We start from the raw sequence: 18,924 nt of genomic DNA, 5'->3' as shown, positions 1-18,924 counted from the left end.
CATGGACTAAACGACCTCCTACCTTCTCATCAGGTTTTGAGTCCTGGTTTGATGAGGAGCAGAAATCCCCACAATGGCCTAATGGACAACGTGCAGCTATTTTGCTGGACTTAGTCCAATTAGACAGCAAGAAAGGAACTCATCTCACTTAGCTACATCTAAGTGAGGCACCTAATGATCCTTTAGAGTCAAGAGAGAAATAGGCACATCAAGTCTGCAATGCATCTAATTTATTTTGGATATCTACCTTTAGAGGAGATGAATCACCCCCTTAAAGCACCAATTTTTCTCCCTTGATGATAAAGGGAGTCTAGACAACGAACTCAGCCAGTCATGGTAGACAATCCTGCTTACACAGATGAAGCCCATCATGGGATCCCACCCCACAGAAACTCTTCGTTGGGTCCTTTGTGGTCTTGGGTGATGCTGTGAAGCATGGTTGGGCTGTGGGCAGTTATCTCTTCCCTCCTTTCTTAATGTGCTCTCTGGAGTTTGGGTCTGTTTTCCTGAAGTGTTCCCTCTGCACCAAGGACCCAGCCAGCTGGGTTATTCAATATGGGGAAATTTCTGGGCAGCCTCCTCACCTTCCAGAGCAAAAAACCTGACCAGGGGAAATTTGTCTACTTTTAAACTTAAATTCAAGGTGGCAACTAAGGCAGAGGACCTGGGGGCACAAGGAGAGTAGTAGAAACAGCAGCAACAGAAGAGTATCTGTCATAACTTAAGTGCATCTTTATTTCCTTTCTTCATGTTAGCAGCAAAATGCAGCTGCAATGCAATGCTGTATTGAAGCTGCATGTCTTCCACAGGCTGGTTTCTACCCCTCCTACGTGGCACCAGCCTTTATATTCAGTGTATTATCTTCCCTGTTCCTCTGGGTCACTCCACTCTGCCCTCTCCACATGCCAGGAGGACCCCCATGTTCTAAGGCCACTCACAATGATCAGGAGGATGAAGTAGATGAAGTTGTAGAAGGAGTGTGCGTCCATGACAAAGTACATGATGTCCACCCAGCCTTCCAGTGTGATGACCTGATGGAGACAGGAAGGGAAAATGAACCCATCAAGGCTCAATTACAACACCAAGTACACAAACGATGTTTCTGCTGGCTGGGTCATTTCTGACACCCTATAGCTGGTCTTGGTGCAATACAAGACACTAAGGAGCCAAATCCTGCTCCTACCAATGCCAATAGCCACACTACCAGCTGCTCAGTCTGAATCTAGCCCTCCTTTTCCAGCTGGACCTAATGCATTACTGCATTTTGCAGAGGGAAGAGCAGTGTCTAGGCTCTGCTCCACATCAGGGTGGCACTACTGCACACACAGGGATTGGAAACTGGGGTTTTGTCTGTGAACCTGAGATAGAGGCATCTTCAAAGCAGGCATCAAATTGCATCCCTGACATTTTGAGCACCATGCACTACTATATAAGTGCCTGCTGGTGCAAAATAGCCCCCAGGAGTGTGATTACGCAGCCCCTGGAAACATGTTGGGGGCCAGACCACCCACTTTGTGACAGTTTGCAGACAGCGCTTACCTGAAATATCGCGATCCAGGCATAGCCAATGTTGTCAAAGTTGATGGCTCCCTTGAAGGGGTTGTGCTCCCCGGCAGAGCAGTTGGTGTAATACTGGTTCCAATTGACACAGGACGTGTTGGTGGTATCATTGTAGGAATAATAATCCAGGGTACACTCGAGACCCTCTTCCCTCCGCGTTGGGATACTTCGGCAGTAGCGCATCCCATTCTCCCGGGGTTGGGAGCAGATGAAAGGGTTCTCGTCTTCGTTCTCTGTCTGGTAGTATTGCTCCAAATCCACCGTGTAGGGGCTGAAAGAGTCCAGACAGGGTTTGCACACTGATTGCAGGCAATACAGCAAGGTAACAACTGTAACAGCAAAGTCTGACATCTGTTATTCTGGATCTTGAAGCTTTTTTTTAAAACAGATCCCCTTGGACTTTCTGCAGTCCCACTGGGTAAGATGATGTCCCTGAGTTTTGGGAAACTGAGGCAGCACACTCGGCCACCCAGAAACACCTCTGATGACATTATTAAGAGGCATTCCATCTGGAAGTGCTCTGGCTTTGACTTTATGGGACTAAGAGCAGAATTCAGCCCAGCAGGCTTCTCAGACCTGTCTTTGCTGCAGTAAGATGGAGATCAGTCAGTTTAAGCTCCTGTATCTCCTGTCCTCCTGGAGATGCTGAGAATTGCTTGGGGAGACTCCACGTACAAGGACCTCCCAAGCTTCTTAAAAACCAGAGACAGGGCCTTCATCTGCATTTCACAGTGCCTGTTCAGCCCATAGATAAGCTCTAAATTCCCTCTGAGGGTGGCCTTACCACAGCAAACCAGGCAAAACACTCTTCAGGAAGATGAAACAACCCATGGCCAGCCAGAAACTGGCTTCTTGCTCTGTGCACAGCTATCTCCTTAATGCTGCCAGGACTCCCACTAAAGCTTGCAAAGATATTTTTAAGCCTAGTTCAGCCTGGTTAATTCCTGCAGAATTGCCTTTAATACCCTTCAAAGCTTATCTAAACCCCTGGAATTCTGGCTCAATTAAACAGCACCCAAAACTGTGGCTCTATTGGATTTACTCAGTGGTGAAGCAGTCCTTCTGCTCTGCTGCCATTTACTTAACAGGGCCATGCCCTGGTAATGACTCTCACAACTGTTCTTTGAGGGCATGACCTACAAAAGGGGTGGCAGTTGATTAGGAGATGTATGGAAGTGGATAAAAAGTGCATCATGTCAGCTCCAGACCCAGGAACCAGTCTAGCCACAGCAGCATTATCATGGTCCTGCGGCGTGCAAGAGAGAGGCTTTGGGCTTGCAGGATTTCTCCAGGTGTGGATCTAGACAGATCAGCTCCAGGGAGTCAACATTTGAAAAAAAATCCACTGAAAGGTGACAGGAGTGCTGGAGCTCAGCAGAGCAGCCATCAAGGACTTGCAGTCCCCTGCCCTTCTCCTAGAATTCAAAGGGAGGGAGGTGATGAAAAAAAGCAGATAGGTAGGAGAACAGGTATGAAAATCCTGGCTGAATGAAAGAGGCTGACAGCTACCAGGTGTTTCAACCACTGTTCAAACATTCCTGCATCTGGCAAGCTGACTGCCCTGGAAACTGGGTGCTACAAAACCCCATTTGATCTAAGAAGTGCTCTTGGCCTTAAAATTGAAGGATCTGCGAAAACTAACACGTCGGGACAAGGACTATCTCTTGCTCAGATGGAAAAGGATCTAGCATCACAAAATGTATGGCAGCTCCATCAGCTTTCCCTGGATTTAGGTGGGATTACAAATGCCATACCAACAAACACTAACATCTGCTGAATGGGATTCAGACCTCAATGGCTCAACAAATGCAGAAAAGGTCATACGTTAATGATATGCGGAATTTAGAAAGCTTGAACTCTTATTCTGAGGAGATTTTTGGAGGGTCGTATCACAGAGGCTCCCAAGGGCTGGCTGAGGGTTAAGAACAGCTTTGCAGGACTCTAATCGCAAATTGTCACAGCTCGCTCTGTTCTGGCCACATGTGCCTGAGCAGGAGTTGTGGCAGCATTTAGGAGCAGGGAGCATTTACAGAAGATCAGGGCTTTTTAATGGAGGATGATATCCTTGTCTCCTGGGGGGACAGACTCGCCCAAGCTGGAGAGACACTCCTGCTGCCCTTGCAGACTCACATGCTGAAGTTCTCGGGGAGGAAGCAGCGGTTCCTGAGCAAACCTGCCCACAGCTGGACTCCCACAATGCCAAAGATGAAGAAGACGAAGAAGCAGAGGAGGAGGACATTCCCCAGCATGGGCAGCGTGTCCAAAAGAAGCGTCACCAGGATGCGCATACCTGAGGTGGAGAGAAAAGGCCACAGCTGAATTTTCTTATTCCAGCTATGTTCTTCTGACTTTTTCCTTACCATCCATGCTTTCCTTCTACTGGTAGCCACTGCCTTTCCAACCACCATCCCCGTCGTGCACACATGGCTTGCAAACACCACGGCTCCCCAGTCTCCTCCGGTTTCCTCCCGGAGCCCCTGGGATACCCCCCTTCATCCATGCCCTGCTCCTGGGCACATGACCTACCTGCCCCACTCCTCTCGCTTCACTCCCCATCTTCAAGCCCTCTTCTCCTGAAGTTTTCTAGCAATTATATGTCTCCTTTCCTGAGACCGAACTGATGTTTTCCCTTGCTCAGTCATATTTCTTTCCCCACTCAGTATATATTAAAATTCCCTCCCCTCCCTAATTCCCCTCATCTACCCTAAATCCCCTCTCTTCCTTAAAATACAGGACTCTCTCTGGCAGTTAATTCTTACAAGTTCAGGAACAGCCAGTTCTGTAACAAAGACAAATTGATGGTGACTTCAACTTGACATTTACACACAAAAAAATTGATTTCATCTGACGTCTCTGTAATATTCTGCTCATCTCTCGCTCTCCTTTTTTCCCCATCTTCTGCATTCTCTCACTCACTAATATTGATTTTCATTTAAAGAAAGCTTTACTGCTGCACCCTTTACTTTGATACTTCAAGACAACTTTTTTCTCTCTTCCAGATGCTGTCACCTCCTCTATCAGGTTTTTTTCTTCTACTTCTCTGCTGGGGAACAACCACCTTGCGTCAACTCCTAATTAACTGAAATGACTTTCTGTGGTTACTGCATTTATCATCATACAAAACTCTCTTTTTTCTTTTCCCACCTTACATTTCTATCCCATTGTAACTACGTTGCAAAGAAGCCAAGATAAATTACCTGGGATTTCAAAATACATTAAGTGAATTACATCCCCAGTTAGACAGTGGCGGATAAATTCAGCCATCCATCAGTTCAGCAGTGGAGATAAAAAAAAACATTGCAAACAGGATTCTGGAACTACCGTAATGACTGAAACAGCAGCAGCAAAGCCAGATTAAGTTCAAGAGTCAGGAGCAGAAAAATAGATACAGCCCAGGCACCTCCATCATCGGTAGACAGAACTGAAGCTGATTAGTTCTCGTCAAGGCACTGGGCTAGTTCAGATAGAGGAGTTCAGACTTGAATTTAATTTGGTTCAAAAAATGCTGGATTCAATACCCAGGATTGTAGGATCAGGAAAATGATGTTTCTGATGCAGTTGTACTTACGCCTAAATACACCTGATCCATACAGCGGTCGAGAGGGACGGAGCTCCGCACCTCTCGCAGAGCTCTGGCTTTTGCCCAGCGCAGCAGGAACGGCTCCCTGGGCAGCCTGGCTGGGTGTGCGATGGCCTGATAAGCCAGGACTGAATAGCCACCTCCCATCCCACCCAGGCTTGTTCTGGAGATGCTGGGGTTTGGGGCTACGTGGACCAGCTCCTCAGCGCCTCCCGAGGGGCTGTCTACAGGCACGACAAGATTTCCTCACCCTGATTTCTCCAGGAAAGGATGGGGTAGCACAGGGAGGGTGGAAGCAGCATGGCTCAGAGCCCTCTGCCCGTGCTGCCTGGCAAGGCTGTTGGCTCAGGCAGTCCCTACCACCCACATCCCTTCAGCTTAGCAGCCTCCTAAGTACCTGTTAGGATGAGAAAGGTAGGTGTCTGACAACAGTCCTGGTTATCTTATTGACTGGTGGCTCATCTCTGATGCCACAGGTGTCAAAAGGAATATTCTTTAAAGTAGGAGAGTGACCGGCACTGGAAACCAAAGAGTGGTGGTAGGACCTTAGCACTGCCAGGCCTGGGTGAATGTTTGAGCTGCAGTGTAAGATGGGAAGCATCTGTGTTTGCTCTTCCATCTTTGGGGCACAGATACCGAGAACTTGTATCAACTGGGAGGAATAAGGATCTGACTTACTGGGGACCCTGTTAATGGCCCTGAGCGGCCGCAGGACGCGGACAGTGCGGACCGCTGAGAAGCTGACGTTCTGCAGGTCCAGGGAATACTCCAGCATCCTGCAAAAGACATGAACACAGAGAAGTGTCAAGGATCTTCTGGAGAAAGGCTAGATTATCAAACACTATAAATCAAATATTATATGCCAACTGCTCACAGAGGGACTTGTTACTGCATCTCTCCCATCAGGAAAGTTTGCCAGAAGAATTAATTAAGGGCTGTTTGCGTATCAGAATAAAGTCAATGAGCAAGAATGTGACACACTAGCTCCCACAGCCACAGCAGATCTCTCTCCCTCATCTGCTTTGGTTACTGGTTTTGCACAGGTCCAGGGCAGAAGCTTCTGAAAGTCCCTGCACACTGCAGGGAGGCAATTTCCAGACACAGCCCTGTTTTTAACAAGAGTTGTACAGATACTCTAATGAATCTGGGTTTGCTGTGCTGAGCACCACCACAGCTCTGAAAAGAAGAGAGGAGCATCCCCTGTCTCAGACCCTTTCCATGGGGCAGAGGAGGTTTGCAGCACAGGACACCGAGCTATGCTAGCTCTACCCAGCAGAGATCATTGGCAGGCAGGACTCAGGTGGACAGGCAAGCGCACAAATCAAAACTGGTAACACTTGTAGAGAACAAATGGGGCAAACATGGACCAAGGAACCTCCCAGTGCTCCTACGCCATGCCTGACGGGGTTATTTCACAGCTCGGGACACTGAAGTGCAACCTTCACATGACTTCACATGTCTGAGGATACACTTGGACTTCTGCAAGTCCCTGGGGTCCCCCAGCACCACCTCGCTCTGCTTATGGCACATTTGTTCAAGCATAGTGGGGCCATCAGTCATGTCACCACCAGGACTTTGCTCTCCAGCCGTGGGAAGACACAAGAGCTCTGCCCAAAAGCATTCTTGAAGAGGCAGAGCCAGGCAAAGGCAAGGAAGAGGGCCACGAGGCTCCCTACACAGCCAGGCTCCTGCTGCCACAGGCATCCACAGGATATTAATCTCTTCTGAAAATTATCAAGTTCCATCTCAAAACTGGTTGGGTAGTTCCCTCCCTTCAATTTCGATGGTTAGAAGCCTAACTTTCAGCCTGAATTTATTCAGGACAAGCTCATATCAATTTGCTCCTAAGGCAGCACTGTCTTTTAAGCAGCTTCTAGAGCTGTTCTTTGTCCCTGGTGTTTACCCACCTGATATATTTACAGAGGACAAATCACATCTCCTCTCAGCCTCGATTTTGCGAAGCCAAACAAACCAGCTCTTCCAGCCCATCTCGCAGACAGGCTCTCTGCTTCCCAGTCACAACCTTTCTCCACACCTGCCCTGGTCTGAATTAATCTTATCTGATTAGACATCAAGCTTCTGGAGGAGGCTTTGCTGGCACCTTGCACAAAGGTGTCAGTGCTGCCGCCTCCCTCCCTGCTGGAAATCCCACAAGACTCATCAGTGCTGTGTGAGCTTTGCCACGGCTGCAGCATGCGGGAGGTTTCTGCTCTTGCTGTAATCAGCCAAAGCCACTCTCCTCCCTCCTGGCCATCAGCAGGTGAGAACCTTCCAGGGTGGAGAAGACTTTCTCTTCCTAGTTCCCAAATACATGACTCCACACTTGATGCAGTGACGCTTTATCCAGTTTCTCTTGCTAGGCTCTGATGAGGATGATGATGATGATGATGATGATCAAACCTATCTAAGATCAAAATAACTTCAACATATTCCTCTGTATTGAGCTGACACCCACAGCGGTGGGACAGTCCCAGAAGCTGAACTTCGGACAGGCACACATGAATGCTAGGAGTTTGTTCTCATCTTCTGACCAGAGAAGAAGGCAGCACGTCCATGAAAGCCCCCTGCCCCCAGTGACAAAACCAGCCCCTTCCTCAGGGTGTGGGACTCACCACACTGGGTGAGCTTTGGCTAAGGTGAGGAGAGGGGCAGTAATTTCCCTGGGCTTTAATGCTTCTCAAGTTTCACTTGCTGTTTGAAAGGATTTTTGTGTGGTTTGCAGGATTCAGGTAAAAAGTTCACGTCGAACATACAGTTTTTCTTTCATCCATTATTAAAACAGAGGCTACCAGCAAAATTCAGAGCAGCATATGGTTATTTACACCAAGGCATATCATTTTCTGATTAATGACAGCTCTAGACTCACTTCCAGAGATGTATATTCTTGTAAGCTGCAATGGGCATGTTGTAAAATGCATTTTGATTTAACATATTAAACAATAATTATAATGCCAAATTTAAAAAAAAAAAAAAAAAACAAAACAACCAAACAACACTTGCTCAAACAGTGGTTTGAGAAAAACTTGAACACCCAGACCAAGAGCAGGTAGGCGCTCTCCTACCTCTGCTGCTACCAGTGCCGGCGTTACAGCGCTGCAAGCTCAGCCCCAGACTTGACTACAAGATCCAGACATTGCTGATAACTAACAGCTCAAAGAGCCTTGAGAGAACCCAGTATTGGGGGAAAAAAAAAAGTAGGTAAAAATCAGTCACTGAAGAGCAAGTCCAACAAGAATGCCTCCCCTTCCCAGCTTGAAGGTCACTGCCCAAGGCAAGGCCACGCACGGGAGGAATCAATCCACATCCCTGGCAAGGGAAGATACCCAGTGAGAGCAAATGTCAGGATGTCACCAGCTGGCGAGGTGACAGGTGCATTTACCAGCATACATAACATTTACGCATTGAAAATCTGCAGTGTAAAAAGCCCCCGATGAAGCTTCAACTCAAATGTCATTTCTGTTCAAATGGGAAAGCGCGATGCCTGTCAGCGCCTCTGCCACGGACCCGGGTGCTCAGCCAAGTTAAAGGCTCGGAAAAATACTCAGCATTAAATAGGATGGATTCATAGCAAATGCTGAGACTCGTCAGAGTGATCAGCAACCCTCAATCGCTGGAGTTATTCAGAAAGAAAGCGGAAATATTTAGGACTTTCTAAGAATAAAAGCGGAGCATCTGCAAAGCCAGACGTACAGCGGGCTGGTGGTGGGATGCAGGGAGCGAGCTGATGCAAACCTTTGGCAAACACTCCTCCGAGAAGGAAACCTCCCGGGACTCAGCAGACAGACATAAGGGATGGCTCAGGATGGACTGGACAGCTGAAATTCATTCCTGTTCTGCCTGGAGATAGCAAGACTTGGAGCACGCTGGGGTTTCTTTCATATAAAACCCAAAGAGTTGGGAAGGATCTCAGAAGCGGGGTGTCAGGCAGCACCCCTGCCTGCGGCGAAGGGCTCACAGAAGCGATGCTCAGGAGCATCACAGGAGGAGTTGGAGGGGCTCTTCTCACCCAGTGAGACTCTACCAGAGCACAGAAATGCTGACAAAGCCCTTCCCACACCTACCCAGCATGGCCTCTCCGACCCACCCTGCTCTCAGCCCCGGCTCCGCTCCCATCCCCAGGATCACTCCTGCTCAGGAAGCAGAAGATGGTGTGAAGGCCCATCAGAGTCATGGAGTTTCTGAGGAAAATCTGAACTCCTCCCTTTCACAGCTGGGTTCTGGGGTTGCTGTACAGCCAGGGGATGTGATCAAGGTCACACAAGGAACCCTTAGCAAAGCAGCCAGTGCCTGCAGGCAGGGCAGCACCCCGGGAGCTGCCCGCCCCTCTGCCCGCAGCGACACAGAGCCGCTGCTCACTGCCGGCAAGAGATAGGCTCAGATTTATTCAGCGTTAAAAGGTTTCCAAAACTGAGCATATAGGCACCCTTTATCTACAAAGCGCAGTAATCAGTGGATGATATTAAGCCATCGGTGTTGGAAAAGACAAGGGGAAATTATTTAGGCAGTGTTTGTATCTTCAGAAAGCTGGAATGAAATTTCCTCCCAGCCCTCGTCAGCTTTGCTGTGCTCTGCTTTTGCTCAGGAGCTGCTTTTTAAGCCTCACGAGCCTCACTGCGTTTGTGGGTGTTGCTTAATTTTAAAAATACTCATTTTAATCAAGCTGACAAGAATAAAAATAATAGTACTGGAGAGAGCGTGAACCCTGCAGCCTGCTGCATCCGGCCGCGCCGTGTGTCCCAGGCAGGACACTTGACTAATGAGGCCTTTGAACCAGCAGCAAGTTCAGCTCAAGAACTGAAAGAAACTAAAGAATTCTCTTTTAAAAAGTCCTAAAACTTAAAAAAACCATGTCTTTTCACAGGTGGGTTTGAGTCAGCTCGGCTGTGAGGGAGGCTGCTGAGGGGTTTCTTTTACTCAGCAGGTTTCTGTGAGTCAGGGACGCAGCCTGCTCGGGATGCTCTGCTTCGGAGGCTGCGGTAAGGCGGAACGGAGCAGAGAGCATCCACAGCCGGGGGACTTCCCCAGCCCTGGGTCTCAGCTGCTCTTCATCCTCCCAAAGTCACTTAAAGCATCAAATTGCAAAGCTCAAACCCAGATTTTGAACTCCTGAAGGTTTGCAATCATAAGGATCAGCTTGATGTGTTCTGCCACTTCTGCTCAGAGCAAAGAGCACCTAATTCAGGGTTAGCCAGGATGCAGCAGGGCCTGGGAGGAGGCTCCCAGCTTCCAGGACACTCTCACATCCATCCCAGAAAGCATCAGAGAGGGGCAGGCTCCTGGGAGAGGGTTTGGTGCAGCTTTCACTGCAGCTCAAAGGGGCTGTGGCTGCGATTGCACATTGGGTAATTGCGTGTGCAAATCGGCCACTTACACGGACAATTACCCCACGGCACTCATGGTGCCCAGGCAGCGCAGAGGGCACCGTGCATCCATGTCTCCAAGGTGCTATTCCTCGCTGCAAGAGGGATCAATACAGGCAGATTGAGGTGATGAAAAGGCAACATTCATCCCTGCCTGTCTGTTATTTTATTTTTTTAAGGGATGAAGGAACTAATACATGGGGAAAGAACAGCCTTTGCCCACAATCACAGCGGGATGCTGCAGCAGGGACCCCCGTGGGGAGCCCCGCACTGGGACTTTCTTCCCCATGTCTGAACCAGGGAGCTGAAACAGCCCTTGATCAGTCTCACATGGCTAAAGCGCCCTTCAGAAGAGCCCTGCCTGCTTGTGAAGGGAACCGGCACTGGGAGGTGAAGGCCACACGCTGGCAGCTTCACCCAAAGCACCCAGCAGGAACCTTGCTCTGGCTGCTGCAGCCACAGGGTCACCGGTCCCCACGGAGATCAGTCTGGCCGCATTGCCCTTATCCCAATTTCCAAGCTAAAAAGCTTTTCAGAAACCATCCAGATTTAGATGGAGCAGGGATGGAGTGGGGGACTTTCTCTCCTATTACCTATAAATACAGTAAGGCTTCCTGCAGCATATTTCATCCCTGAAATTCAGCACTCAAAACCAGGAGGGAGCAAGACATCCTTAAGCGTTGTTTATGAAAGCTTCAGTGGAGCTAACTCTTTAATATAGCCTTCAACAGTGGGAGAAAAAATGATAACAAACACTAGAAGTATTCAGGAAGCAGAGAAAAAGAAACGGTGTCTCTGTTTCTGAAGAAAAAAGCCTGCCAACCACCTCCAGCCCCAGCTCGTCTCAAATTGTAAGCAAAATATTCCAGAAGTGTTTAACTTTCCTACAAAGTCTTTTAAGAGGCCCGTTACCGTTACAATGAGCAAAGCACAAACAGGACTCCACAGACTTGGCCAAACAACTGACTGAGCCCGGAGTAACAACAGACCCACACAACTCAAACACGGGATGAAGCACAGCCCTGCTCGGAGGGGAGCAGAAACACAGGCACGGATCCAGGGCCCTGCTCGACCCTGTGTCTAGAGAAGGCAGAGAGGAACCCTGTAAGCTCTTAAAGCACCAAATTATCCCCTGATTTAAAGCCTCTCTCCTGGGAAAACAATTAACCATAGAGGTTTTTTTTGTTGGTTTTGATGAGAATGGTTTAAAATACAACTCAATCCACAGGGATGCAGAGGTTCAGGGAAGTCTTTATCTGACCAAAGTCAAAACAAGCTGATGTCCTGCAAGCTGGTGGGGCTGCGGCAAAATGCTTGGGGATAGGGATGGCTCCAGCTAAGGAGCAGGTAGATCTCAATCTGTGGCTGTTCTCTTCCCACAGACTGATCAGAGAAGAGGTCCCTGTGCCCTGCCCAGAGGAGAGAGAGGCAGAGTGGGTGCTGGGTCCTGGAGCAGCCAGGGACAGCAAGTCAGGGCACAGCTCCATCCCACAACTACAGTTCACCAGCCCAAGCCCTGATCAGCACTAAACTGTAAACACTTTTGCATATTTTTGGATGTAAACAAGCGTTCATCCTTGATACCTCTGCATCTTATGCTGGGAGAGATCAAAATCATATTGAATCATCTTTAGAGGGTGAGCTGGCTTGCAACGCCTGTTAACCTTCAAGTGTTCTCTTAAAAGTGAACTCCCTAAATCCTTTCCTTTAAAATAACACAACATAATTATGCCATTCATCACTTTTTTTCTTCCCTTTTCCCTATGCAACTCCGTAACCTACAGCCAAAGACGTGGTTCACTAAGCTGAGTTTTGATAATACAGCGCTATTCTCATCTCCAGTAAGTTTTACTGTAATTACAGAGATGCGTTGCAGACATTACACACTCTACAATTAGCGCTAATTGCATTACATTGTCACAAAGAAGTCATTTACTCTCCATGAGCTCATGAGATTGGTCTGGACAGTTTAACAGAGCTGAGAAGTACTTAATGGCATGCCGTGAAAGTGGCCAGCAGCGCGGCAGGAGCGAACACAGCACCCAAGCGGCTCTCCCAGCCCTCTGCAAGAGGCAGATTTGGGACAAACACGCACAAAAAGGTTTCTCTGTGATGTTAACATCTGTCAAGTCCAGAAACTTCTCAGGGAATGGGGAGGTTAAAAAATTACAAGTTTCTGGGGGTTTCTTTGGAAGCTTCTTCTAGACCGGTGGTGGTTGGGCAGGGTTTCTATGGGTGGTGTGCCTGTGGGAACGTATAGCCCTGACGTGCAGCACATCCCACATGCCCCCCGGCATGACGTGCCTTCCCCACCCGATGCCCTGCAGACAGTGTTTGCTGCTTCTCCTCTCTGCCTGCCATCACCTTCTGGGCAAGGAAGCAGAAGAGCAGGAGCCTGGGGACATGCCAGGCACTGGGGAGCCCACGCTGTCCCACTGTTTCTCTCCTCCCATGTCTTGCACAAAAAGGGGAGGAAAAAAGTGGAAAGGCAGAAGCAGAGCTGCTTTGTTGTGGTCACCAGGGCCATGTGGAAATGCCAGTTTGGGGGTCTCTTCCCCTGTCATTTCACTGGGGAACCACACTGAAGCACTTATGCAAGACCTACATAAAAATGTGATGCACTTCATTGGGTATCTACCAAATACAACAGGAATTTGAGGATTGCCCTGGTGCACAGTCCCCTCCAGGGCCACAGCTCAGCTCTGGCCCCTTTCCTGGCATCATGCACCCACACAGATGCAAGATGATTTCCCATTGAGCTCAGCTTGTCCCTTGCTCGTGGGCAATGCTGTTAGCACCATGATCTGGATGCTCATCAGGATAATTTGCCCCACGGGGGATCCACAGAGCTGCATTCAGGGGCTACCAGAAGAATTTCTCTCCATCTGCTTGGGATTTGAACCTGGAGTACTTTTTTCTCTTATCCATACAGTGTTTTTTACCTACTTGAATGCAGTAATAGGCTTGGTCCCTTATTTTTTCCTCTGCTGCGGTAGTGGCCCATTCCTGCAGCCCCTTCAGCTTTCCCCAGCACTCAGTGCTGCCGGGGATGGCTGAAGGACCCTCCAGGACAGCAGCAATGCTCTGAGCAGGATACAGCGCTCCAGGATGGATGGGTGAGGGCTGAAGGAGAGAGTAAGGATGCGAAAGGGAGCAAGGAAAGCAGGAGCTGGGGGAGGAGAGTCTCCGCTTTGTATTTAAATCCAGTTCGATCCTTTGTCAGCTGAATTGGTTTTGACGGGGCCCAGATGGGAACAGTTCATGCACATGAAGGAAAGACCCATCATTTAGTGAGAGGCAAAGCTGACCTGGCAGGAGTCACAGGAGCAGTCAAGCTGCAAAACCTCTGCAACAAATAAATGCCTCCGTTCAGGGGGGATGTGGGAAGGCGGCTGCACCAGAGGGGAGGTTGGTGCCACTTTCCACTCTCTGCCAGGGAAGGAGGCATCTCTCACACACCCAAACACCCGTCCAGATGCAGATTTGACGCTTGCTTAAGCAAAGCGCAGCTCTATTTTGGCATAGGAGTTAGTACAGTCTCTGCTCATGTCCCTCTAGACTGAGGTCTCATCACAGCAGGGTCTCCACAGAAGCACATCAAGGATAACTCTAGCTCAAAGGCTCTGCAAGCTCAACAGGCAAGGCCAGGACTGGGCTGGGGGGGGGAATGCAGCAGCACCCGGGGGGGACAGAGCTGGAAGCAGCCCAGCACCCACCACCATGGCTCCCTGAGCCTCCCCAGGTGGGCTGTCTGGCCTTGCTGGGTCTGGTTCTTCATCACACCTAATTCTAGTATAAGAAATAATAAAGAAGAAATAAAAACTACACAGGGTGGCTTTAGCAGGATCCAGCCCTTGGCTGTGTGTCTGATGTTTACAATCCTACCAGAGCCAACTGGACCCAGGGTCTGATTTTGTCCAACATGCCCAGTGCTGCAGCCCCTAATGTTGCTCAGACACTTCAAGAGGAAACTTTGAGCCTTCTCCTAAGCCAAGGACCCAGAGGCTGGTGCAGCTGGAAAGCACAAGCTTGTGGCCTTCTGCAGAAGATGGGTGTATGGGGACTGTTTCTTGGCCTTTCTGGCTCCACCTCTGCCTTCAGTCTGGGTCTTGAGCTTTGCCACATCTTTTGGCCTCTGCAGCACCCTGTGGCAATGAGTTTCCCAGGTGAAGGATGCACTGGGAGACCTGGCACCTTCTTACTGGTTTTACTGGGCCACTGTTTGGGTTCTCCCAGCTGCTGGCAGAAGGGTGTGCTGTGACCCTGGCCAGTGATGGACCATAAGCAAAGCCCACCAAGGTGTTGCCCCTTCTTGTGGCACACCAAACCCATACCAGATAAAGAGCTGGGTGGGTCCCCTGCTCCTTTCCAGGAAAATCCAGTAAATTTGATCTCTAGCTCTATCAAAAGAGGAAAAAAACCACTGTTTTCCCAACGGTCTTTGGGCTCTTGGAGTGGGGAGGGGGGGCGAAGGCCGGCAAGTGATTCATGTGTCAAAGAAACTCAGCTTGCTGGCTGGGGGCCAGGGACTTTTCATGTGGATTTCCAGCCTCCGCCAGGAGACTCTCGGGTGCTGGAAGAGCCTTTAATTCAAACCAGGTGCCTTTGAAAGGAAAACACTCAAAAAGGCAAACTCGGTCGCTTTCCCTCAAAAAAAAAAAAAGTATAATAATGAGGGCAATCATGCACATTTCAGTGAACTATCCTCCCTGGCACACTGCTCCGTGCTCCCAACCGCCCGCTCTGCCGCCATCTCACCCAATGGAAACCGAAACCGTTGGGGCTGGAGGGAGAAGAGCCGAAACCAGTGCCCGGCGGTCAAAATTCACCATAAACAGCTTTTATTGCCCTGCCCCACTCTCTCCATGAGCTGAGTATCAGCTCTCCTGCAAGCTATGGAGAGGACTGGAGGGACTGCTACAGTCCAGGCAGTGATCCGGGGATCACTGCAGAGCCAGGACAGACAACACCAACAGCACCAACGCCCAGCAAGCCCCCAGCCTTCACCGCTGCACACCAGCCTCTCCCCTACATCCCACACTCGCCTAGTGATGAATGTCAACAGAGACGCACGGGGAGAGGGGGACGCGTCATGCCAAGCTTACCCTGCGATGACAATGAAGAAGTCCAGGCGGTTCCATGTGTCTCCCAAATAGCATTTCTTCCCAAAAATCCCCAGTGCGATCATCTTAACGATCATTTCCACAGCAAAGAAGGCAAAGATGAAATCGTCAAAGCTCTGCAAAAGAAAGGAAGGGAGGAGGAATGCTCCTGCATTGCTGCACACTCGTACCGGGGGAGGAAATTAGAGACCTGAGTCCAACAAGGCCTCCTCTTGCACCATCAAGAGCTAAAATCCCTGGGCAGAGGCAGCTCTGAGAGCAGCTCCATGTCTTCCCCCAACCCAGACTGGCCAACAGCACCCACAGTACTAGGATAAAGGGACAAGTATATTTTGAGCTCTGCTTTCACTATAAACTAGATGGTTAACCCTCCCCAAGCACTCCAAGCAAGGCTTGGCTAAGCTGGGGACAGCAGAGCCTGGCAGGGGCTTTGCCTGATGACATCATTCACATTTGAGCACCCAAGGGCATGAGGCCACCTCTGCTTCAGCTGCAGCCAGGTCCTTCCCATTCCACATCAACCCGGGGCTGTCGACAAGCTAAAAACAGCAGCCAGGCCACGTCTGTACCTGGAGGATCCTGCAGCGCGGCGAGTCGCAGGCGATGTCCTCGCAGGGGTGGAACATGCCCAGCGTCACGCAGTTGAGCAGGATCACCAGCATGCTCACCCTCTCGAACCACCTGCACGACACCCCGTCAAGGAAGCAACAGACCCAGACGAGCATCTGCAAGCAGCTACCACTGAATCAGAAAGGTTATTTTGGTCTTTAAAGCAAGGTGCAATGCCAGCGTCTCTTCTTAGCCTTTATCTGGTGTTGCATGGAAAGTCTGCCTGTTTAGATACCTGCACAGCAAACTGACAGCATGTGCTGCCCACACTGACATCAGTGGCTACAGCCAATATGAAAACTGCCATAAAATGAAAGTTGCCCGGCAAGAGTGCTGAGTGCTGATGTGATAGATTAAAAAATTAAATTAAAAGAACAATATCAACTTTTAGGAAAAAAAAAATCAAAACCCCACACCGTTAATTTCCTCTTCTGGCATCTTATGGAAAAGCACTTTAACAACATTACAATTTTCTATTAACCATGTCACAGCTTATCCCAGGGGCGTTTCCCTGAAGTCACTGCTTGCACTTTTCATTCCCAGTCCAAATTAAGACTGTCAAAACCATTAACTAACTGCCTAAAAGCCTTTAAGACTGTGAGGGCCAGCAGAGCCCATCCCCTACCCTGACTGCTGCCCCTTGGAGCCATTTTAAACAACTCCGCAGCTGGACAGACTTTGGATGCTGTTACTTTGGGGCAGAATAGTGTTCTGTTGCCTCTAATCCTCACAGGGATTGTTCAAACCTGGTACCAAATTTTTTGGCTTCTTCTAGAGGGCATTCCAGCCAGCTCCCGACTGACAGGGGCACAGAGATGCAAAATCCATGAACCAATACAGTGTGGCACTGGGGTTATCTTCCAGCCTAGCACAGAAAACACCCCATCGACTGCCACAATCCGCAGGCAGTTGGGGCCACGCTCCTGCCTGGATGGAGGCAGCAGCTTCCAGGCTCTAGGAAAATAAGCACGACCCTTGTCAGACAAGAGCTTTCACTGCAACGCGGCAGCGGGTGGTGTTTGGGAGCCCGTGCTGTAGCGTTATCTGTCTGGGGAAGAAGAAGGTGAGGATGAATCAGCAGGTGCCTCCCCACTGGGCGTGCGGGGCTGGAGCTGGCAGCTCCTGCCACCCATCCTGGGCGAATTCCTGGGAAATCACATGGGGCTGAGTCACGGCTGGGTCGTCGGCAATCTGGATCTTTTAATCGGAAGAAATGTTTACAAGATATCGGGATAGACATTCCAACTGTCAGGTTGGGGCTATGAGCTGGAATATTTAGCTCAAATATAGTCCTGCGGGGGCAGGAGTGGAGGGGAGCTGGAGGAGGGGGCAGCAGCTGCAGGGGATGTGCAGGCGTTCCCCAGCTTGGGGGGCTGGAAAGCATCCCCCTGCAGAGCCAGCTGTGGCCATGGCCCTGCCAAGGAGGAACTACAAAGCCCCTGAGAACAAAAAGAACTTTAAAAACCCCTGTAAGATCCCAAGCGGGTGACAGAACAAGCATGTGTCTGCAAGGGCTGTGTGAGATATTCAGCAGGGGAGTGAGGAGCCTGCTTGGTTGGGTCAAAATGTGCAGAGACAGATGGATGCTTCCCCAGACATGCAAATTCTTTCATGGCAGTGGAGAAGACCCTGCACTGGGCCTGGCTCTCCTCCACGGGCTCCATCTCAGCTGGGCACGGGACCTGGGTGATGCTTTTGCCATGGCGGGCAGCTGCGTGGTGCTGGCTGGGGTCTGCAAGCTCCTGAATGAGCAGAGACGGGCGTACAGCCAGGATGTGTGTCTGCGAGGAGCCTCTCTGATCTCACCTCCTCCCTCCCCAGGCCTAGAGCAGCCCTAACACCCAGCCAGGGCAGCGGAGCAGATCCCAGCTCACTGCAGCCCCGTGTCCAGCACAAAGGGCTGAGCGGTGGCTGAAACGAGAGGAACAGCACAGGAGAGCTCCCGGGGCACCCTCCCTGCCCTCCTCCAGCACGCCACAGATGGCAAAGCCATGGGTGCCCCTCGATGCTCATTGCGTGCTGGTACCGGCACCAGTAACTAGTTGCAAGCGGAGAGTAGCCAGGAGAGCGCAGCCCCCCGAGATGCCACAGCCTGCTGCACCTGGGGAACAAAGCCCAGCCGGGAGGGAGATGTGGGGACCAGCGCCAGAGCTGCACCCACCAAAGGGTCCCCCCCAGTGCAGGCAGACAGGCAGCACCCCCCACCTGCCTGTATGCTGCCCAGAGCCCCAACACCCCCATCTTGGCACAGGCACTGGCAGAGGCATGGCCCCCGCTGCCCTCCCCAGCGAGGTGATGGGGAATCCCCCCCATCCCATCCCCACCCAGCTCTGTCCATGCCGCCAGCCCAGGGCTGGTCCCTGCCCTCCCACCCCACGCTCCCCACACCCCAGCTCCCCTTGCAGGATCAAACATCCCTCGGGCAGGGAAACAGCCTGGGGTAGGGGGGTATCTGGGGAGCAGGAGGGGATTTTATTTGCTGATGGCAGGTTTTAGACCCACTTATCAGCATATCGCTCCCTCAAGCAAATACATTTCAGTCCAATATAACACTTCACCCTGATGAAGTATTCCTGGGACAGGGACCCCGGCAGTGCTGAGGGCAGTATATTAATGTGCAGCTGATAGATCAGAAGGTTGGAGGGGGGATATTTCTTTTTTTTTTTTTCTTTTTTTTTTTTTTTTCCATAAG

The 18,924-nt window shown here is 50.3% G+C and overlaps 1 protein-coding gene across 13 annotated transcripts in view; it reads right to left on the bottom strand.

Annotated features, from left to right (window-relative positions):
• The window catches only part of CACNA1G (calcium voltage-gated channel subunit alpha1 G), a 102,743-nt gene extending 86,445 nt beyond the window's left edge, over window positions 1-16,298 (bottom strand). For all 13 annotated transcript variants that reach the window (XR_003399692.1, XM_026861344.1, XM_026861351.1 and 10 more), the window contains exons 1-6: window positions 16,193-16,298; window positions 15,606-15,739; window positions 5,819-5,916; window positions 3,691-3,850; window positions 1,540-1,831; window positions 939-1,031 (exon numbers count right to left, since the gene is read on the bottom strand). Coding sequence is in view for 12 of the 13 variants with exons in the window: in XM_026861344.1 (XP_026717145.1) it covers window positions 939-1,031; window positions 1,540-1,831; window positions 3,691-3,850; window positions 5,819-5,916; window positions 15,606-15,739; window positions 16,193-16,285 (870 nt within the window). In the remaining variant the exon portion in view is untranslated. The remainder of the gene's footprint in view (window positions 1-938; window positions 1,032-1,539; window positions 1,832-3,690; window positions 3,851-5,818; window positions 5,917-15,605; window positions 15,740-16,192) is intronic.
• Window positions 16,299-18,924: the final 2,626 nt, after the last annotated feature.

This window comes from Athene cunicularia (genome assembly GCF_003259725.1).
Source record: "Athene cunicularia isolate RWA chromosome 18 unlocalized genomic scaffold, athCun1 chr18_part1, whole genome shotgun sequence".
Lineage (NCBI taxonomy): Eukaryota > Metazoa > Chordata > Aves > Strigiformes > Strigidae > Athene > Athene cunicularia.
The sequence above is the reverse complement of the archived record's forward strand: the minus strand, read 5'-3'. Positions and strand labels throughout refer to the sequence as shown.